Source organism: Schistocerca piceifrons, chromosome 1 (assembly GCF_021461385.2).
Source record: "Schistocerca piceifrons isolate TAMUIC-IGC-003096 chromosome 1, iqSchPice1.1, whole genome shotgun sequence".
Lineage (NCBI taxonomy): Eukaryota > Metazoa > Arthropoda > Insecta > Orthoptera > Acrididae > Schistocerca > Schistocerca piceifrons.
In genome coordinates this window covers 1,128,196,707-1,128,220,653 of record NC_060138.1, presented here as the reverse complement: position 1 = coordinate 1,128,220,653, position 23,947 = coordinate 1,128,196,707, and the positions used below count along the sequence as shown (strand labels likewise).

The 23,947-nt window shown below is 43.0% G+C and overlaps 1 protein-coding gene across 1 annotated transcript in view; it reads right to left on the bottom strand.

The window, feature by feature from the left end:
• Positions 1 to 23,947, bottom strand: part of LOC124778265 (delta and Notch-like epidermal growth factor-related receptor) — a 561,289-nt gene that overhangs the window by 274,533 nt on the left and 262,809 nt on the right. Inside the window, exon 5 of the mRNA XM_047253631.1 lies at positions 9,211 to 9,329. Within this exon, the coding sequence (XP_047109587.1) occupies positions 9,211 to 9,329 (119 nt within the window). The remainder of the gene's footprint in view (positions 1 to 9,210; positions 9,330 to 23,947) is intronic.

Below are 23,947 nucleotides of genomic sequence, written 5' to 3'. Positions count from 1 at the left end.
AAGAACGATGTTTTCTACATCCATGTAGATTGTGTGTCAAAAGATCGTTTTCTTAGAGGTATTTCATAATATTCGAATACAATATATGTTGCACAATCCTGCTGCATATCGACGTTAACGATATGGGCCTGCAATTAAGTGGATTACTCCTACTACCTTTCTTGAATATTGGTGTGACGTGTGCAACTTTGCAGTCTTTGGGTACGGATCTTTTGTCGAGCGAACGGTAGTATGCGGTTGTTAAGTACTCAGCTGCTGTATCACAATACTCTGAAAGGAACCTAACTGGTATACAGTCTGGACCAGAAGACTTGCTTTTATTAAATGATTTGAGTTGCTTCATTACTCGAGGATATTTACTTCTACGTTACTCATGTTGGCAGCTGTTCTTGATTCTAATTCTGGAATATTTACCTCGTCTTCTTTTGTGAAGGTATTTCGGAAGGCTGTGTTAAGTATCTCTGCTTTGGCAGTAGTGTCTCCGATAGTATCTCCTTTGCTGTCGCGCAGAGAAGATGCTGATTGTTTCTTGCCGATAACATACTTTACATACGACCTGAATCTGTTTGGATTTTCTGCCAGGTTTCAAGACAAAAGTTTCGTTATGGAAACTATTATAAGCCTCTCGCATTGAAATCCGCGCTAAATTTCGAGCTTCTGTAAAAGAGCGAATATCTTGGGAATTTTGCGCCTGTTTAAATTTGGGATGTTTATTTTGTTGTTTCTGCAACAGTGTTTGTGTACCAAGAAGGATCAGCTCAGTTGTTTGTTATTAGGTATAAATCTCTCAATTGCTGCCGATACTATTTCTCTGAATTCAAGCCACATCTGGTCTACACTTATATTATTAATTTGGAATTAGTGGAGATTGTCTCTCAGGAAGGCGTCAAGTGAAGTCATGCAGATTTTCGCTATTCGTCTACGCCACATCATCGACAATGGTGGCAGGCATATCGAACATGTCATAATCTAAATCCGAATATCTGTAGTGGAGTTTGCACGTTGAATAAAGTGTGTGAATGCCGCAGTTTGTAACTAATTTAGATTTCTTTTTAATATAAATGTTGACCTGTATGAGTTAAGTAACCCTGCTACCATGTCTACACAATTAACGTATCAAACGTGGGAGTCGAGGACCATTTTGAATTAGTCTTGGGCTATTAAGAGTTGACTGCACCTTCCAATTTTACGGCTGTTTTCGAAGACTTCCTCCATCCACAATCATGTTAATAGTATTGACAGAATTTCAGTATAATAATGAAATATGCTTAACTTGAAGATATAATAGCAATCTACATTCAAAAGAATATTCACTGGATAACTGGCAGTCTTTTGTGGTACAACACCCTTTTTTTTTTTTTTTTGCTTTTCTGTCAAGTATACACTGATGACGAAAAATAATTTCAACACTAAGAAGCAGTTTGACGATATAAATGAAACCTGGTAGGCGTCTTTCGAATCTGAAAGATGACGTCTATTCAGATTTCGAGACAGTAGTATAACGGTGGCTTTAGTAGCACCGTTATGAAAATACAAATCAGATGTGCTTTAAATACGCGTTGTAACAGTCGTGAGCGTTATTTACGTTTTAGACTGGACGTAGTGAGTTGATTCTAGTCAAAAATGCCTTTAGGGTGACAAAGACGCCAGTGTGAACACCTCACTCGGTTCGAACGAGATCGTGTAATAGGGCTACGAGAAGCTGGAAGTTCCTTCTGCGATATTGCATAAAGACTTGGCAGGAATGTAGGCACAGTACGTGATTTCTGGCAGCGGTGATCAAGAGAATGTACGGCCGCAAGAAGGCCGGGCTCCAGATGGACACGTGGCACTACCGAGAGGGAAGACCATCGTTTTCGGCGTATGGCTCTGGCGCATCGTACTGCATCTGCAGCAGCAGCTAGTGCATCGCTTGGCACCACAGTGACACAACGAACTGTAGCAGATCGGTTACTTCCAGGACAGATCCGAGTCAGATCCCTTGTATCGTGCATTCCTCTGACCTAAAACCACCGACATTTGCGAATTTATCGGTGTCAAGCGAGAGCTCTTAGGAGGGCAGGGTAGAGGTCTGTTGTGTTTCTGATGAAATGGTTCAAATGGCTCTGAGCACTATGGGACTCAACTGCTGTGGTCATCAGTCCCCTATAACTTAGAACTACTTAAACCTAACTAACCTAAGGACATCACATACACCCATGCCCGAGGCAGGATTCGAACCTGCGACCGTAGCAACAGCGCGGCTCCGGACTGGAGCGCCTAGAACCGCATGGCCACCGCGGCCGGCTGTTTCTGATGAAAGCTGATTTCTGCCTCGGTGTCAATGATGGCCGTGTATTGGTTAGGAGGAGCCAGTTCAGAGCCTACAACGCGAGTAGTAAACAGCTGTGAAAACACACTTCACCTCTTAGTAACAAATAATCCTGAGCTAATAACAAGCATTAAAACGGATACGGGGATTAGCGAACACAGGGTTGTCGTAGAGAGTTTGAACGCTGTAAACGCGATATCCTCCAAAAACAAACGAAAAGTATACCTATTCAATAAAGCAGATAAAAATTCACCCGACGTCTTCCTGAGAAATAATCTCCACTACTTCCAAATTAACAATGTAAATGCAGACCAGGTACGGCTCGAATCCAAAGAAATAGTATCGACAGCAGTTGAGAGGTTTATATCAAATAATTTAACAATCGATCAAGCTGATCCTCCTCGGTATGTAAAACGGATCAGAACACTGTTGCAGAAACAACAAAACAGACGTGCGAAATTTAAACATGCCCAAAATCCCCAAAATCGGCGATCTTTTATAGAAGCTCGAAATTTAGCGCGGACTTCAATGCGAGATGCTTATAATAGTTTCCACAACGAAACGTTGTCTCGAAACCTGGCAGAAAATGAAAAGAGATTCTGGTCGTATGTGACGTATGTTAGCGGCAAGAAGAATTCAATGTCTTCTCTGTGCGATATCAATGGAGATACTATCGAAGACAGTACTGCCAAAGCGGAGCTACTAAACACAACCTTCCGAAATGCCTTCACCAAAGAAAACGAGGTAAGTATTCCAGAATTCGAATTTAGAACAGCTGTCAACATGAGTAACTTAAATCACGTAACAAAGGCAAGTCTTCCCGTCCATATTCTATACCAGTTAGGTTCCTTTCAGAGTATTGTAATACAATAGCTGCGTACTTAACAATCACATACTACCGTTCGCTCGACAAAAGATCCGTACCCAAACACTGGAAAGTTACACAGGTCACACCAATATTCCAGAAAGGTAGTAGGGGTAATCCACTAAATTACAGGCCCATATTGTCAACGTCGATATGCAGCAGGATTTTGGAACATATATTGTGTTCGAAGAGTATGAATTATCTCGAAGAAAACGGTCTATTGCCACACAGTCAACATGGGTTTAGAAAACATCGTTCCTGTGAAACACAACTAGCTCTCTATTCACATGAAGTGCTGAGTGCTATTGACAAGGGATTTCAGATCGATTCCGTATTTATTGATTTCCGGAAGGCTTTTGACACCGTACCACACAAGGGGCTTCTAGTGAAACTGCGTGCATATGGAATATCGTCTCAGTTATGTGACTGGATTTGTGATTTCCTGTCAGAGAGGTCACAGTTCGTTGTAATTGACAGAAAGTCGTTGAGTAAAACAGAAGTGATTTCTGGCGTTTCCCAAGGTAGTGTTATAGGCCCTTTGCTGATTTGGGAGACAACCTGAGCAACCGTCTTAGATTGTTTGCAGATGACCCTGTCGTTTAATCGATTAGTAAAGTCGTTAGAAGATCAAAACAAATTGCATAAAAATTTAAAAAAGATATTTGAATGGTGCGAAAATTGGCAGTTGACCAGAAATAACGAAAAGTGTGAGGTCGTCCATATGAGTGCTAAAAGGAATTCGTTAAACTTCGGTTACACGATAAATCAATCAAATCTAAAGGTCGTAAATTCAACTAAATACTTGTGAATTAGAACTACGAACAACTTAAATTGGAAGGAACACATAGAAAATGTTGACGGAAAGGGTAATCGGAACGGGTAGAGGTATCAAGTTGAAAGTTATGTATAATTTGAAGGTCGACGAACCTTTCACGGTGCGAAATATCTGCGCTTTTAAGTCAATGCAGTCAAAAGATGTCACACATCTCGATACTCACAAACTCAGTTATCAGAAACTATATAGATGAACTATCTACATAGTCAATTAAATTTGTATGGAACCTTCTGAGTACCACCAATACTCGCAAATGTCTGTCTTTTTTTGAAACTATCTTCTGTATTTGATGCACAGATGAAACACTGGTGAATAGAGCTGCAGTGTAGCATGATCTGTTCTTCATACTCTACCAGAAGTGCTGTACAATCAAAAACTGAATGAACTCTCACGTAACTTTCACAGGTCAAATGCAAATCTTTTGTTGAGGTTAACCTGTGTACCACGTGAATAGGTTCTTCTTTTGGCAGTTTGGGACAAGTGTCGAACAGCTGCTCTCCAACTGTATTTGTACTGTACTGGGTGTTGCAATTCTCTTTCTGTAGTCCGCTAATGATTATATAGGGTGAGTCACTAACTGTTGCCACCTAGAATAACTCTGAAAATATGATAGGAGATGAAAAGTTTGTGGTACAAATGTTGCCTGAGACAATGGGGGTACTGATATGACGTTGGTTTTTTGTTGCTCGGTGGGGTCGCGTCAGAGATATGAAGGTCAACTTCGTTTTTTTAAACTGGGTGCTACAGTTTGGTACTTATTTTTTGCGGCTATCGAGACGGTTAACGAAAGTCGAAATGGGGACATAAACGTCCATTTACAGAAGGTGTTCGAAGTATGGATTGAGTGGTATTCCTTATCAGATCGGCACTTATCGAAGCACATGCTTACAATTCTCTCTCGTAAGTGTAGCTGGAACGTGTTTATAAACAATGTCTTTTACGAATCCCCACTAGAAAAATTCAATTTCTTCCAATAACAGATCTAATGTTTCTTACAGGAATGTGGTGTACTTCCTACCATTAAGATTTCCTTCGATGAAATAGGGGAACAAAATTCTGTCCGCCAGAATCCCACAACATACATTCATTGACGCGGTTTTGGTGTGCAACTTGTCGCAGCCAACATGGATTTTCAGTTGCCCAATAACACATATTATGCAAATTAAGTTGAGCCCATCGGCAGAATTCAATGTGACGCATTCAATCCGTACCAGTTAATTTTTGCTGGAGGCTGATGTGGTAAGGATGACATTTGTGGCGATGCAAAACATGAACAACACTACTCTGGCTCATGCGAGATTCCCTTACGGTTTGACAGGAGCTGACACAAGGATCTCGAACCATAGTGGCAAAAGAACCAATTTCTGTTTCCTCGTTAGTAACTTTCCTTTGTCGGCTATGTTTCCGATGCATTAAAGATCCAGCTGCTCTCAATTCAGCATACACATATTTAAATATACAGCATGTAGGGTGAGCATCTTGAGGATATCTTTCAGCGTATAAGTCTCCAGATATCACCGAATTTCGTTGACACTGCCCGTAGATGTGAAGCACACCGACTTGTTCTTCGAAGGAATACATCATTCACATCCGCTTGATTCGACGATATTAGTCTTACCGTTTTATTGCGAAACCGTCTAATTGCGTTTACATGTCAATGGCACATTAGATGGATACCCCGTATAAGGCAAATATTTACTATTTGCACGATATACGAGAGAGAATTGTCAGAGCATGTGCCTCAGTAAGTGGCGAATTGATAAGGAATACCATTCAGTCCATGATAAGAAGGTTGCAGCACTGCATTGATATCAATAGCAATCACTTCGAACATCTTCTGTAAATGGACGTATATTCCCCTTTTCGACTATCGTTAACCTTCAAAGAACTTACTGTTACACATCATTGGATTCGTCTCGATGGCCGCTATCAGAAAATAAGTACTAAACCATAGTATCCCATTCAAAAAAAAAAAAAACAAAGTTGACCTTCATTTCTCTGACGCTACCCCACCTAGCACCAAAAAACCAACGAAATATTATGGCCCACGTTGTTTCATGCAACATTTGTCCCACAAACTGTTCAGCCACTATCATACTATCGAAGTTCTTGTAGGTGGCAAAAGTTAGTGACTCACCCTGTATAAAGCAGTGACAGGAAGAAGACCGGGTACTCTTTTTCGGCAACATTCAGCAAAGATTAAAATCTTCCATGAGTACAAAAGAATACCGAAATCGCCTCCACGACTTCAAAAAAGGAGAAAAAGACACATAGATCTTGCCAAAAGGCTAAAACGCATTATAGTAATAAATAACGGATCGGTAAACTGAAGATGTTTAAAATGTCAGGTGGGAAAATTATGACAAGAGGTTTGATCATTTGCTGCAATAATGTTGTAGACAGAAAAGAAACTGAAAGTAGAAAACAGAAAAACATGAACCCTCGCAATGCCTAGGGTGGGACGGGGGAGATTACTACATGCCCGCTTTTTGAAAATATTTTAATGTAACCAGCTACTTCATATTTCAAAATTTTTAAAAAATGTGTTTTTTTTTTTGGTGAGGTCTTCTACCAGATTCCGTATAAATTTTAAATTTTTCGATTAAACTGAACCTAAATAGCCACTGCGGTGACTGTAGCCGTTCTGAAATACGTGCAATGTATTCGAAGTAGCGAATATGTCCGCCCCCGGTAGCTGAGTGGTCAGCGCGACAGACTGTCAATCCTAAGGGCCCGGGATCGATTCCCGGCTGGGTCGGAGATTTTCTCTGTTCGGGGACTGGGTGTTGTGTTGGCCTAATCATCATCAATTCATCCCCATCGACGCGCAAGTCGCCGAAGTGGCGTCAAATCGAAAGACTTGCACCAGGCGAGCGGTCTACCCGACGGGAGGCCCTCGTCACACGACATTTCATTTCATTTCAGTAGCGAATATCAGCAACCGTCAACTGCGCAATGGAATGACGATAGTGAAAATTTGTCCGGGACCGGCTGTAGTCGCTGCACTGCCTGTTCCCTTGGACATGCAAGTCCAAAAGGAACATTGCGTTGCAACTCGGAATGACACAGGCACTTCAATACTGTATCTATCTGCCGATATCGGGCAAGCAAATTTCATGTAAGATGTCTCGCCTGTACAGGAAAATACATAATGGGTGTACGAGTACAGGTTGTAAACAGATGGTTGACGACATATGGACGTTTGGGTCGGCCCGTCAGTCGTGCTCGGATAGCCTAATGGTGCTGGTCTTTTTAAATTTTTTGTGGTGGTCATAAAGACAGTAGTACACGTTATCGAAGAGAGCGTCGATTTGTTAAGAGTGTGCTAAAACGTACTTTCAGGTTCTGGACCCCACTTGCGCATCAGTACCTCTTTAAAAAGTAAGTTTTTAATACAATTTAACAACAATTAACGAACTTTGTGTCTTAGAAAATTATTTTTGGGGTGGGTATAAAGTAACCCCCTTGTAATTGGCGTTATGGAAGATGCCTTGATATTACTAGGGTTAAACATGCCTATGTACCACGTCCATAGACAGTCCTAAGCCTGAAAGAAGTCTGGCGTTCTGATTAAAAATCGGTCGTCAGAGCCTCCCACATTGTTGCAGCTTCATTCGAGGGTCGGAAAACCCACGGCAAAAGTATTACGGGTCGGAAATACTACGTTAACGTCACACGTCCCAAAGGTCACGGTCGGAAAGCCCACCGCTTGTGTAAAATCTTCTGGGTTATTAGGTCGCGTCATATTTCCTCTAAAGTAATCGAACACTGTTTCAATAGTAGTGTATCCAGAGGAAGATCCCAGCAGAGGGGTCGAAACGTCGATTATTTTAGAGCAAATACGACGTGGCCTAATAAACCACAAGATTTTAACTTCGGTCAACATTCCCACTATTTGGTCGCTCCACGTGTTCTGTTCATCGCAGAGAGGATTCAGCATACATACAAATTACAGTGTTTGTGGGTGAAGTTGACGTTACCTCAAAACACTAACTGCCCGTAAGCGGTTATTACGCTGTGGTGGTACGACACATAACGTGAAAAAATAATATTGAATAATTTCGCAAAACTGACATCGTAACGAAATAAATATTATCGCAGAAAAATCACAGACTATATAAACTAATATGATCTGCGAAGGTTATTGTTATTTCTTTTCCTTTTGAAAAAGGTTGGCACAGACTTCCCTTTTGTTTCTTCGTAGTGTTCAGAAGCCATTTTGTGACGGGGCACGAAAACGTGTAAGTTTCATGTAATATTTAGACTAAATATAATCTAATAGTACTTAAAAGTGTCGCTAATATTTTATTGTTAACAGATCCTATATTCATTACGTGATGTATGTCAATGATTTATGCAAATTTTATAGGGGAACATTGGTGCCGAGGTCAACACCATTGTTCTAAATGATAACAGCCCAGAGTCTTAATAAATATTGTTAATATTTGCTAATTTTGACAAATAATAAAAATAAATGTAAATGTAGGCGATTTCTCTTGATTAGCGGTTCTTCCTTTGAAGCAATCATGGTAGTCAGTTTTTCTAATATTAAATCATATTTATGTAACGTGATGTCAGTTTGTTGATCCCCGATTAACGGAAATAACAAGAATCTCCACATCATTGCAGTTTCACAAAGGTAAGAGAAGCAAATAATAATGCACGTGTATATCTGGAATATTGTGTGTTAGTAGCGTCTTTTAATATAAAAACAGCGAGTCGGGCAAACGAACTGCGAGAAGTACCGTAACTGAGTGAATGACGTAAATAATTTTTTAGTTCTGAAGCAGGCAGAGTAACACTAACTCCAATTTTACACAACATATGAAAACCAAAATACGTGAAAAAGAACCACCACAGTGTCTTTTGCTACCCCTATAGTGCGCTGTAGTGGTTGTGCGGTGGTGACTGTTGTGGCTGTGCAGATGGTGAACACCACCACATCGGAGTGGTCACAAAGTCATCAGGACGTCAGTCTCTTTCGCATGAATAGTGTATTTTCCAAGATCAAAATTCGAGGTTGGGCTGTAATATTCTCGACCTTTTACGAATATGTACGAATGCTATTGAATCTTTCCAAATGTTCTTGAATGTTCCAGGGTGTTGCGCAATAAAACTTAAAAACAGCAAATATCCCACTGATCTGCACCCTTGCAAGATTGTCTTAACCGATGAATGGCACAACGTGGCGACACTCACCATGGAGATGTTGGAGAAGCAGACGCCCTTGGCTGAGCAGTCCTGGTTCTCGCCGCAGTTGTCGGACTTAACGAGCACCCTCAGCCGCACACACTGGCCGCCCCAGCGCTCCGAAACCACTGAAACAACAACAACAGTTGTCAGACATGATGAGCTCCTGCTATCGCACACACTGACTTCCCAAGCACTTCAGCAACACTGAGACAACAACAGCAGAGTTCAGACTTCACAGGCTGCCTCAGCTGCACAGCCCAGCCCTCTGGGACCATTGAAACAACTCAAACAACAACGAAAGCTATTCCAGCACTACTACTACACTTACTACTACTACTACTACTACTACTATTACTACAATTGTCAGAATTGGCGGGCACCTGCAACAGCAGACAAAGGCCGACTCAGCACTCCGATACCACTGAAACAACAACAACAGCAGCAACACATGTCAGATATGTCAAGAACCCGCAGCTGCACGGACAGTCTGCCCAGGTGCTCCGTAGCTACTGAAATAACAGCAACAACAGTTGTCAGACTTGATGAGTTCCTGCAATCGCACACACATTTCGCTCCAGCCCTCCAGCAAAACTGTAAAAACAACAACAGCTGTCAGACTTGTCAAGCACATGCAGTCGCACACACTGCCCGCCCAGATGCTTCAGCAACACTGAAAGAAGTATAATAACGTTCATGAGATTCGATGGACACACGCAGCTGCAGACACTGCCCAACCCCAGGGTCCCAGCGCCACGGAACCAACACCAGCAACAACAAAAACTACTACTACTACTAACTACTACTACAAGCAACAGCTGTCAGACTTGATGGGCGCCTGCAACAGCACAAAAGGATGGCGCAGCGCTCCAACACCACTGAAAAAAACAACATTTGTCAGAGTTGTCAAACATCTACAGCTGCACACACTGGCTGCCCAGGTGCTCCTACACCATTCAAGCAACATTAACAACAGTTGTCAGACCAGACGAGCACCCACAGCCGCACACACTAGCCGCCCAGGAGCTCAGACACTCTGAAACAACAACAACAACAGTTGTCACATTCGACGAGAACCTGCAGTCACATGCACTGGCCGCCTCGGTGCTTCGACACCACTGTAAAACAGTTATTCAGTCCACACGTACTTTGTCGGGAGAATGTTCAAAGAGTTGTTACTTTAATCAAAGTACTAATATACTCATCAGGCTACCTTCCGTTAGTAAAGTTGGTGTACTCAGTGACTGTGACATTATTTATAAATTATAAAGCGCAACAATCAGTCGTCCTTTTTTGTAGGTTTTATTTGATGAATCCAGATTTTGGCTAGTACCTAGCCACTATCAATGCACTATTTTCTAGTCTCGATACATGTCAGTTCCCTGTTGTTAGGGCACCAGTCTCAGTTCTTTGAATTCAAAGAACTGTCACTGAGTCCCGATTCGAAAAACTGTGACTGGCGCCTGAACAACAGGGAACTGATATGTGTAGAGACTAGAAAACAGTGCATTGGTAATGTCTAAGCACTAGCCGAAGTATGGATTTGCCAACTAAAACCTACAAAACAGGACGACTGACTGCTGCGCTCTATAATTTATAAATACTAACATACTGTATAATATTTATGGATCACGTGGCAGTTATATAAAAGCAATTAATATAAATCAAGTTTGTTTTAGGTTCATTGCCACAAGAGAATCTTACCGGTCACTTCCATCTCTCCAAAGCTATGAGTACGTTCGTCCTGAAGTGCTGACAGCTCTTCAAAAAATCTGGCGCCGGTATGGTTCCGATAATTATTTTGCAGCAATTCACAGTGAGCGCATCAGATTGTTAGCACCTACAAATACTGGAAGTTTGTTTTTCAACCGCAAACGATATTTTTCGATTGTGATTCTAGTTATGTTGCAAGCTTTTGGCTTTTGATGTGCGTTCGAATGGTACAAAATAGTACAAAATACCTATTTCCTGCTGCTTATAATAATGTCCCAAGAATTTCCACACTGAAATGGAAACACCCTAGCAGCAATAAAATCAGTAAGTTGTAACTGCGCCGAAAAATAGAAACGTATAGAATTCTGCATCATTTCTTATAGTTAATGTTTATAAGACCCTTCTCTAAACACCACAGTTGGAAATAAGGCACAATATTCTCGCACCAAATCTTTCTCTCTTGATAGTTTTCATTCAGAAATAAAAAAACTCTTCCTCATGCCATGACATCTCAAGCGTGGCTTTCTTGTACTATTCTTTGTTGTACAGGGACGGCATCTCACTGATTAATTAAACTACCCAGACTGGTGGTTGATGTTTTGTGCTATAGTGCCACAATCTATTGAAGACTATTTTATGCTAGTAGTGTAACTTGCTACTAAGTCATGAATTTGCGTTGTTCCTTGTGCCGTATTTGTGACTCTTGTGAACTACTGTCTTCAATAGGTTGGTATAATTTTGGACTACTATGTACCAGATATTTTTCACAACTTTTACTGTCATGTACTGTTGTTTAAATAGCTGGTTGAAACTGGCATACCGAATAATCCCACATGCGCTATGTTTCTAGATTTAGCACAGGCACTCTGACACGCTGCAGCTACGGCCATGTTAGGAGGGATTCTAATGACCGAACTAGGAGTTACAAGCATTACCGACCATAACTGGCATTGGTTCCCCGTAATCGTCGTACGTGTCCCCCCCCCCCCCCTCCTTCCCTTACAAATTTTTATGGTTTACATTTATTGAGATGTTTGTAATTTTGATGTACCACAAAACACTCATTTTAAAATTTTGGCTGAAATTTATGCACTGAGCTGTTTCGATTTGTGTCGCTTTCTATATTACATCTGCATGACTACTCTGCAGTTCACACTAAAGTGCCTGGCAGAGGCTTCGTAGAACCAGTTGCACGCTATTCCTCTGTCATTCCACTCTCTGACAGCATGCGGAAAAACGAACTTTTAAAATATTTCATAGTTTATTACAATGACCATTTCTCCCTACAGCAATATATTTTCACATTCAGAGGCGTTGATGAAGTCTGAATTTGGCCTGGAGTGAGCTAACCTGGTTCTTGCCATAAGTGACGAATTTTGCTTGGGGGTGGTCAGGATAAATGCCTTACTCTGCTGACGGCTCCATGCATATTCATTTCTTTTGGTGACCGTGGTAATACTGGTTCCCGTGGAACGGTTTGTTTGTCGTAATGAGGCCCTTGCGACGTGCCCTGAGAACTACTGCTATCACTATAGCCCTAGTTGTTCATATAGAGTGGCAATTATTGAACTATATGAACTCAAATCCCCATAGCTTCTGAACGGTTTGCGTTAGTTGGTCGCGGGCATGATGGGAATTAGTATGCCCTGTATGGTTTGGCTTATCGAAGAAGCACATTTGGATGGGTTTATCAATAAGGAAAAGTGGCGCATTCGGGGGACTGAGAATCTACATTTCGCGATCGAGAAGTCTCTTCACCCTCAACGGTTGACTGTGTACTGGGCAGGTGTTCAGTCATGAAATATCGGTGCGATATTCGTTGATGGCACGGTGACTACCGAACGGTACGTGATGGTTTTGGAAGATGATTTCATCCCCTATATTCAAGGTGACGATTTCGACAAGGCGGGAATCGGCCCCATAGAAGCAGAAGAGTATTTGATGTCCTGGAGGGGCAATTTTTGGGAGCGAATTGTGGCTCTGGGGTAACGAGATGCCACTGGCATGGGCCACGATTGACCGCCATATTCTCCAGATATGAACCCATGCGACTCCATTTTGTGCGGCTATATTAAAGACAAGGTGTACAGAAAAAACCCGAAAACCATTTCTGAACTGGGAACAGCCATTCAGGTCATCCACAGCATCGATGTTTCGACACTTCAGCGGGTCGTACAGAATTTCGGTATTCGTCTGCGCCACATCATCGCCAATGATAGCAGGCACATCGAACATGTCATAACCTAAATCTGAATACCTGTAGTGACATCTACATGTTGAATAAAGTGTGTGCACGCCGAATTTTATAAGTAATTTACGTTTTTTCATATAGTTCAATAATTGTCGCATTGTATGTATGCGAAGTGGGCTCACTCACTGACACTGTACATCCCCTGTTTCTACAAAGTGCCTAAAAAGAAAAAGGACACAAGGGGAGGAGAAGTACTATATGCAGTGTCCTGTACACGTACGTTTATGTCTGCACTGTTTCGTTCCATTATTGGCCGCTCTTGGGCAATATTAGTGAGTTATGGATATAGTTCTATTTGGGTTTCCTGCCAGTAGCCTGTTTAGCGAAGCTGTGACGTATATCGAGCCCGGAAGCGGGGGCCTCCGTGTGCCCTTTTGTGGGGCCACGTGTTGTATATACACTCATGTTCAGAAAAAAGCAGAACTCCTTGAACGACTAGAGATAGGACGCTCATATTCATAGTGCACGTACATTAGTAAGTTCTGCATAGCCCGCCCGGTTGGCCGTGCTCTCTGACGCACGAGGAGCGCCGGTCCCTGGCACGAATCCGCCCGGCAGATTTGTGTCGAGGTCCGGTGAATCGGACAGTATGTGGATGGTTTTTAGGCGGTTTTTCATCTTCCTCGGCGAATGCGGGCTGGTTCCCATTATTCCGCCTCAGTTACACTATGTCGGGTGATTGCTGCGCAAACAAGTTCTCCACGTACGCGTACACCACCATTACTCTACCACGCAAACATAGGGGTTACACTCGTCTGGTGTGAGACGTTCCCTGGGGGTCCACCGGGGGCCGAACCGCACAAGAACCCTAGGTTCGGTGTGGGCTGCGGAGGGGTGAAGTGGACTGCGGTAGTCGTCGTGGGGTTGTGGACCACTGCGGCTGCGGCGGGGACGGAGCCTCTCTGTCGTTTCTAGGCCCCCGGTTAACATACAAAACATACAGTATAACTTCTGCAGAAATGGTTAGCATTTGAACCATGTCGACACTTTGCGGTTCAAGGTAAACAGCGATGTCGCTACAAACCGAAGGTAATGAATGGATCAGCGTGACTGGAGCAAACGTGCAGGATGACTCGCAGATGTATGCGCGAACCGTACTGTCAGATCAATGAGTCTGAAAGAGGGTGCATTATTGGCATGAGAGAATGAGTGGGATGAAGTGTTTCGGCAGTGCAACGCGTGTATCCAGGTCACTGTGACCAGTGAGACCTACGTGAATGACATTCTGCGGCCCAGAGCCATACCCTTTCTGCACAACACCCAAGACGCCATTTTTCAACAAGACAACGCACGATTATTCTTGGTGTCACAGGATGTCAGCCTTTTGCCCTGGCCCACCAGATCACCATACTTCACGCCATTCGAAAATGTGTGGGATGTGGTGAAACGACGGGTGCAGCACCGTACCCAATGCCAACCACCATAGATGAACTTTGGAACCAGATCAATGCAGCATGGATTGCTATACCATACTAAGTCATTCGTGCCTTTTACGCGTCGATTCTATCACTCATGGAACAACTTTACAGTGCCCATGGCTGAACCTGTGCTTACTAGGCAACAGGACACGTGCTGGACCATTGTGACTGAAATGCTAATCATTTCTGCAGAGCATACAGTCTAATGTCCAGAGAGTTGTTCTGCTTTTCTGATCTTGAGTGTACGTGCACCTATTGTAATATACCGCGATCAGCTGGTAACTGTTTCAATTTTAAACTATTTAAAAAACTAATTGGCAAAAGCTATTCTCATTATTATTGTGTGGGGAAAATTATTATTTTTGAGCCCTGCTGTTTAAGTGCAGCTTTGTTACTATCTGGGGGAAAAAAGAAAAATATTACTATTTAAAGCTGATTCCTAATCTCTCACTGAAGTTCGTTCTAAATTCTATCCTCTGTAAAACTTCACCAATCTTCGAGATTTTGCGTTCCTTTAAATGTGGCATGCTACTTTCGAATCGTCAGCAACGATATTCTAACCTGTTTTGCTTATCATGGAGCGTCAGTACCGCCTATTATTAATTTATTTAGTATAAACCCCTCCACTGCTCTTGCTCGAGTTCTTTGAATCTAATCTACATTTCCATACCTCTAAATTTGAGAGCTCTTAATACAACACCTGCGGTATTGTTACTGTGTCCTGTGAGTCCTTTATTAACAAAAATTTTATTCATATATAAGTTGAATCACAGATACTCTTTTTTAATAAGCGTTCTCATACAATAGTTTGTCTGTTGTCATGGGCATACTGTCACTAACACCACCTACTAACACAATTGTTAACTCTGTGTGAGGTGGACTGCTTGAGTCAGTTTGGGCACCGATGGTATTACGAAATGGAATAGATGCGACAGGGCACTTTTTATCGATTTTTGACAGATCTGTTACACTGTTTCCCTAAGTTGTTACAATGTATGTCTTTTAATATCTAGTTTTACATTGTATTTAGCATATCACATATTTAATGATTTCATCCAGAACTGCGTAATGAGTTGATAAATAACAATTATATTTTTTGACCAGACAAGTTTATTACCATTCAATACAAAAGATGGTCGCATATATTTTGAGAGACTCTTTGTCTAAAGTAATATAACAGTCTTCGATTGTTCACTACTGTGAACCGTCATCACAATTGCTGTCAATCAGTAAATGTTCTGTGGAAGCACCTAAGCTATCGAAATTGTTCATTTTTACAAACGTAAGAATTTTTCGTTACATGGTGATGGACTGGCAGTCGTAATTTGGAATTACTGAACTTTTGACGTAACTAGATCACATTATTGAGTAACCGTATGTTCTCGTAGTAACGGTGCGTTTGCGCCACCATATAGTGTAGCTTGGTCTGACACAGGAAACATATACAACGTGGAACACTGAATACGATGCTAGCATTTCGACTGTCGGCCATAAAACATCCATTTGGATGTCACAGCCCACGCTCTGCACATCCAGTTCCCGCCAGCCTTTACCAGTGAAGCGCTGTTAACACATTTGCGCAAACAAGAGGTAATTAGATCATCTCCGGGAAATTCGTGAGTCTCCTAACGAAATCCAACCCTTATTTGCGTCACCGTAGTTCAGTAGCAGCGCCATTTCGCTCCACCGTATTCGGGGACGCGCAACAAATATTTCTCGCGGTCTCTGCAAATTAATTCTAATTAGTGGAAAATAATTAATTAGCAAGGAGTGGTGGCGCGTGTTCCGCGCTAATTACCTCCTCCCTCCTGTGGATGGATCATGGACGTCGCCCGCACGGGGAATTTCAGCGCTGAAATTCCAGTAGACGAGTATTCGCACAACAAGTAAGTAATAAAAGGATTACAAACTCTGCGCAGCCCACCATTGCAAAATATCATGGAAAAAATTTCACGAACGAACATATTTCAAGAATAATTAATAGCAGACTGTTTGGTTTCGTATGAAGGAATGTGAAAGCGTTATGCAAAATAACGCTATAGTATCAATTATTACGCAACTCTATTCCTCTTGTTTCCAGTGTAAAGCGAGTACTACAAGTGCCCTAGACTTGCGATACGTGCATTCTGTAGCATTTCTGGCGCTTCGAGCCATTACTTTAGTCCTATAGTTAAAGTGTGAGTCAGGCTATAACAGCAGTCGTATGACGTCACGAACTGGGATTTAGGCAACGACGGACAGAATACAGCACTCGTTGAAAATTGCGCCAGAAACTGCTTGTGTTCTGAGTAGCTGCTGTATTTTCTTTGTCAAACGTGATTTACAGATGTTTGGCGAGACAAATATTATTACAGAACAACGGTATAAGCTAGAGGCGATTATCCTTTTGCTACTTAATAGCATCTAAACTAATCTCCAGATAGTTTCCGAAATACAGGGTGTATCAAAAAGAATATCCGACTTGGCATGTCTATATTTATGAAACTTATAAACATATATAATGAATATTGTTTTTCGATGAACGGAAAACACAAAAAGTTTTCTTTCATACCTATTCATAGGTGTTCAATCGACCCCTTGCGATGCATGGCATATGTCAATGCGGTATTCAGATTGTTCCCAAGCTGCAGCGAGGATGTCTTGAGCTACAGCTTCCACAGCTGCTGTTACGCAATGTCTCAGTTCATTCATTGTTGCTGGTAACGGGGGCATATTAACTCTTTTATAAACCTTCTACGAAATAATCACATATAGTTACGTCCGGTGATATTGGAGGCCAGTAATGTAAGGGTGAATCATTTGGTCCAGTACGACCGATCCGTCGTTCAGTAATACTTTGATTTAAAAATTCCCACACTTCCAGATGCCAGTGTGACGGTACCCCATCCTGTTGGTAAATAAAGTCGCTGAAGTCGCCAACTGTGGAGAAAGAAAGTTCTCAAGCGTATCGATGTAAGTGCTTCCTGCAACAGTGTTCTCTTCAAAGATGAATGGACCACACACCTCTTCCCGTGAAATAGCACTAAACACATTAAATTTTTGAGAGTCCCTCTCATGCTGCACAAGTTCATGTGGTTGTTCTGTACCCCATATTCTCACATTATAACGGTTCACTTTTCTATTTAAATCGAATGTTGCCTCGTTACTGAACACTAAGCGTGGAAGAAAACTGTCATCCTCCATTTTGGTAAGAACGAAATTACAGAACTCCACACGTTGTTGTTTGTCACCTTCACGAAGAGCTTGCAGTAGCTGAATTTTGTATGGATTCATGCGTAAACGTTGACGCAACACACGCCAGGCCGACATCTGGCGCATTTTGAACTGCACGGCGAACGGATTTCTGCGGACTCCTTGCGAAACTATGGCGGATGCTTTCGACGTCTGTGTCAGACACTCGGGGACGGCCCGACGATTTGCCTTTACACAAACAACCTGTCTCTCGGAATTGTTTAGGCAATCGTCTAATGCTCTGTGCTGTAGGAGGATCCACACCATACATAGCGCGAAAGTCACGCTGAACAGTTATTACAGACCCGCACTGCGCAAAACGTAGACCACAAAACGCTTTCTGTTGTCCCAACACCTTTTTTACTAGAACTGAAGTGACAGCACACTGCTGCTACCTAGCGGGAACCACGTAAAACTCGAGAATTCGCTCTTTCCGACAGTACTTTGTTCACACATACATCTCAAGTATCATAATCGTTGAAGTGGTTCAAATGGCTCTGAGCACTATGGGACTTAACATCTGAGGTCATCAGTCCCCTAGAACTTAGAACTACTTAAACCTAATTAACCTAAGGACATCACATACATCAATGCCCGAGGCAGGATTCGAACCTGCGACCGTAGCGGTAGCGCGGTTCCAGACTGTGGCGCCTAGAACCGCTCGGCCACACTGGCCGGCATCATAATAGTTTTGATCTTTTTTTTTTTTTTTTAATCGGATGATTCTGTTTGATACATCATATAGGATGAATTCTTTATTATTATGAAGTATTTAGACCATGATTTTATAATTATTTTTAGATAAATAATTGATATACCAAACAGAAATAAGATGTGCGTTATCGTCAATAAAGTGAATAGTCACCCATTGAAGTGGTTCGCAACTACCAACCTGTGCTAGGTATAAAGGCAAGGCGTTAAGACGTGTGCGGTTAAGTTCAGTCATCTGCGATCAAAGGAGAGCATATTAAGAGTTTTGGAATACCTAATTTGACTTGCGACATACTAATAACACAATGGCGTGCAAAAGTTGAGGAATAAAGAATTCTTGCGTGATGTATCCGTCCCAGATAACATACGAGGGTCGTTCAATAAGTAATGCCCCACTTTTTTTCTGAGAACATATTTGTTTTTAAGAGTCAGACTTTGGTGACAATATAAATCAACATGTCTTGTCAATGTCTTATTTTTCTACGTAGTCTCCATCACGTTCTATGATCGTACGCCAATTTTGTGGAAGAGCACGTATTCCCTGCGTCAAAGCTCTTGTCCTGTATGCGTAGCCATATTTTGACTGCATGGCTGACACTCTCGTCATCTTCTGAGTGTGTTCCCCGTAGACAATCTTTAAGCTCCAACAATTCAGATGAAATGTCTTTTCTTTGAACCTTGTGGTCCGCTGTGAGCATTCGTGGAACCCATCGTGAACACCTCTTTGAATATACGAGAGTCTCGATCACTGCAGACGCACTTCCAATGCTGACCGACAACTGTAAATCCAATTGTCGAGCTGTGATGCACCGATCGGCACGAATAATGGTATCCGCACGATTCAGCAGTGACTGTGACAGGACGTACCGAGCGTGGCTGATCATGGAGGTCTAATTCTGCATTTCCTCAGGCTGTGACTTTCTTTACCCATCGCCCAACTGTACTGCTATCAACTGCAGCATCACCGTACACTGCACACAAACGTTTATGGACGAATAACGAGGTTTCTTTTTATGCACACAAGAATTCTATAACAGCAAACTGCTTGTAAGGTGAGACGTATGTAGACGCCACTTTTACGCTGTACTACGGCCCTGCCATCTGCCAGAACGGTTCGAAACTTCACCGGCGCGCAGAACAAACATCAAATGTGAAGCACAAACAAGTCCGTTTGACTACGTATATTAATGGCTTTTTAAAAAGAAATGTGGGGCATTACTTACTGAACGGCCCTCGTAGCTCAGTGAAACAGCCGAAGAGAAATGACATTTTTATTAAATGGCAATAATAACACTGAAGTTACCGTGATTCGTGATGGCTCCCTGGACATTACAAACGGTGGGACATTGTTCTTGATAGGACGCGTGATCACCGCGGGCGGCGATGCATGCTCTGTAACGTGCTCCCTTACTGACGACAAGTTAGACCGGTAAGATTCGGAGGGCTGTGCACTCATGCAACACAAAAATGATCATGATCGACAGCGCTGGGCGCACCCTACACAAAAATGATCATGATCGATAGCGCTGGGCGTACCCTCATATGGAGAGAGGTGGGGACACAAAGGCACCTTGGAACATGCTCGAGCGTGATCTTTTTGGTGGTCTAGATGTTATACTGTGGGGAAGCACAATGTTACACGATAGTACTGACCTCCAGATCTTTGAAACCGGTACAATGAACTGTCACCACCGCTATTAGGACACTGTACTCCTTCCGGGTTTGTGTGTTTCCAGCAGTGTAATCTGCCTCTTTTTTTTTTTTTTTTTTTTTTTTTTTTTTTTTTTTTTTTTTTTTTTTTTTTGACAATAATGCTGACCACTTTGAAATTCACAGGTGGAGGAGCTTTTGGAACGAGCGGATATTCGGTGAATGAATCGACCTCACTGTTCCCTCGACTTAGATCCTATCGAGCACGTTTGGAATGCGTTGGGGAGGCGTATTACAGCAATTCCACAGGGGGCAACACCCATCCAACAGTTGCCAACTGCGCTGGTGGAGGAATGGAAAGTCCCACTACAAGGAATCCTTACCAACCTTGTGGCCAGCGTGGTAGCACGTGGCTGAGCATGCATTGCGTGGGTGGGTGGTGATTTTTTTAAGAATCAATCCCTCCTCCCCAATCCTCCCCCCTTGTAGTATCCGGGCACCATCATAAATCACTGTGACATCAGTGACATTACTGTCTTTGAATATAAGTGCTATTCCTGTTCGTCATACTGCGTATTTATTTCAGTTAACTTCTGCACAGCCCGCCCGGCTAGCCGAGCGGTCTAACGCACGGCTTTCCGGGCGGGAAGGAGCGCCGGTCCCCGGCACGAATCCGCCCGGCGGACTTGTGTCGAGGTCCGGTGATCCGGCCAGTCTGTGGATGGTCTTCAGGCGGTTTTCCATGTGCGTCGGCGAATACGTGCTGGTTCCCCATATTCCACCTCAGATACACTAAGCCGGCGACTGCTGTGGAAACAAGTTCCCCACGTAACGCGTGCACCACCATTTCTCTACCACCCAAACATATGGGTTATACTCGTCTGGTATGAGACGTTCCCTGTGGGGGCCACCGGGGACCGAACAGCACAATAACTCTGGGTTCGGTGTGGGGGCGCGGAGGGGTGAAGTGGACTGCGGTAGTCGTCGTGGGGTTGTGGACCACTGCGGCTGCGGCGGGGACGGAGCCTCTCCGTTGTTTCTAGGTCCCCGGTTAACATACAATACAATACAATACCTTCTGAACTGCACTCTATTACAGCAGCTCTTCAAATTTTAAACACGGTTGCGATTCAGCAACTGTATAAATTTGTAGAGATTGAAAAAATCAGCCTACTAGTTGCAAACCAAAGGTTTGAGATAGAGCTGGCCTTTGTCTCTGGCGTGGTGAATATTTACTTTATGCAAACATTTTACTCTTTGGACTCCTGTTATAATTTTATGTAAACAAGAGCATTTACCAGTGGGCGAATACATTTGTATATTTATTCTGATGCACGCTGAATGTAATCTGGCTGCTGTCTTAAGTCATGGCATGTGATGATCCTGGTTTTTATATCAGTGTTATATATGACAAGAGCTGCTCAGCTTCAACTAATGTAATATACCAGCATGAGATGTAATAAGGCCAACTCCTTCTGAAGAACAGAATGAGATTTTCACTCTGCAGCGGAGTGTGCGCTGATATGAAACTTGCTGGCAGATTAAAACTGTGTGCCGGACCGAGACTCGAACTCGAGATCTTTGCCTTTCGCGGGAAGTCTGCTTCTGAAGAAGATAATTCTATAAATATCTAAACCTCGGTCAAGGGCTCAATAAACCTTTGGTTGCAGCTGTTTGGCTGAATATTTCAACGGTTACGCTACATTGTAGAAATCCATGAAGTGTATTAACAGTTGCGAATGTGTAATGTTTTGTAATGGAATGACAATGAAAAAGTTGTGCCGGACCGAGTCTCGAACCCGGATTTCTGGCTTATCGGGAGCGGCCCCCTTACCCGTAGGCAATGCGAGCGTCACACATTGCCAGAGCCAAACTTCTATGTGTCATCAATCATTTGTACCGTAATAAAGACACAGCAGTAGCATATGGTAGAAATTAGTTTGCTAATTTCTGTGGCGGAATATGTTTATAGTAAAAGTAGCTGGGGCGTCTGTAAGCTAGCGACTTCATTATTTACATCAGCTTAACCCGTTTCACCGCAGTCCCACGGAGCCTCTAATGACAAGCGACAGACCGAACGCCTACGTTCTGCTTCCGTGCTGAGACAATGGCATCCCAAGGGAACTCCTCATCGGCGAAACTTTTAGAACTTTAGTTTCTTGTTTTCATTAAGATACAACCGCAGTACGAGAACAGTAACGTGCCATCTGTGGTAACGCAGAGAAGGGAATTGCGCACTGCTTCTCTAAGCACTTGCAATTTATTAGCAGCGCATTTCATCTCTGATGGAGAAAGGTGTGATACCGATTTCGTCGTAATTCACATATCCCTCATGAGAACAGCAAATCAGGCAAGTCATAATGAAAGCTGATATGAATGTGTGGTGTGTGGTGTGTGGTGTGTGTTCTGTCAAACACAACCGAAGGAACAGACACCATGCTGAATCCGCAGCTGTGATACATTATATTTAAAATGATGGCGGAGGGGCGAGAAAGGAAGGTACAAGGAAAGGAAAGAATTTCTAATGTCATCTGCATAGGGAAATTTCGAGGGATCAGCGGCGACGACTGAAAATGTAGCCGGCCGAAGTGGCCGCACGGTTCTGGCGCTGCAGTCTGGAACCGCGAGGCCGCTACGGTCGCAGGTTCGAATCCTGCCTCGGGCATGGATGTGTGTGATGTCCTTAGGTTAGTTAGGTATAACTAGTTCTAAGTTCTAGGGGACTAATGACCTCAGCAGTTGAGTCCCATAGTGCTCAGAGCCATTTGAACCATTTTAACTGAAAATGTGTACCGAAATGGGATTCGGAAGCGGGATCTCCTGCTTACTAGGCATGTGCGTTAACCACAGAGCCATCTGGGACAAAGTGTGTATCGCTACATCTATATCTACATGGATACTCTGCAAATCACATTTAAGTGCCTGGCAGAGGTTTCATCGAATCACCTTCACAACTCTCTATTATTCCAATCTCGTATAGCGCGCGGAAAGAATGAACACCTATGTCTTTCCGTACGAGCTCTGAATTTCCCTTATTTTATCTTGGTGATCGTTTCTCCCTGTGTAGGTCGCTGTCAAAAAAATATTTTCGCATTTGGAGGAGAAAGTTGGTGATTGGAATTTCGTGAGAAGATTCCGTCGTAACGAGAAACGCCTTTCTTTTAATGATTTCCAGCCCAAATCCTGTATCATTTCTGCAACACTCTCTGCCATATTTCGCTATAACACAAAACGTGCTGCCTTTATATGAAGTTTTTGTTTGTACTCAGTCAGTCCTATCTGGTAAGGATCCCACACCACGCAGCAGCATTCTAAAAGAAGACGGACAAGCGCAGTGTAGGCAGTCTCCTTAGTAGGTGTGTTACATTTTCTAAGTGTCCAGCCAATAAAACCCAGTCTTCGGTCAGCCCTCCCTGCGCGGACCATCTCGGCACGCCTCATGGCAGACCCACATTCCCACCGAGCGCCACCTATTCGCAATCCGTATCCATTTCCTCCATGCTCACTACTCTGAGATTCCCACAGGAGATTGAACGTACTTGCGCATCCGCACTGAAGAAGGTGGATCCATTGCCCATCTAGACACTGCTGAAAGACGACACCGCCGTCGGAGAAGCATGAAGGATTGCTGGTAGTTCGAAGCTGTCAGTGTGTCTTCGATTACTACCACACGTCCCATGCAGGCCCAGGAGAATGTCTCGCATAGTATAACACTGCTGCCACCAGCCTGCGTCCGTGGCGCGCTGCACGTTTCGAGCCACCCTTCACCTCG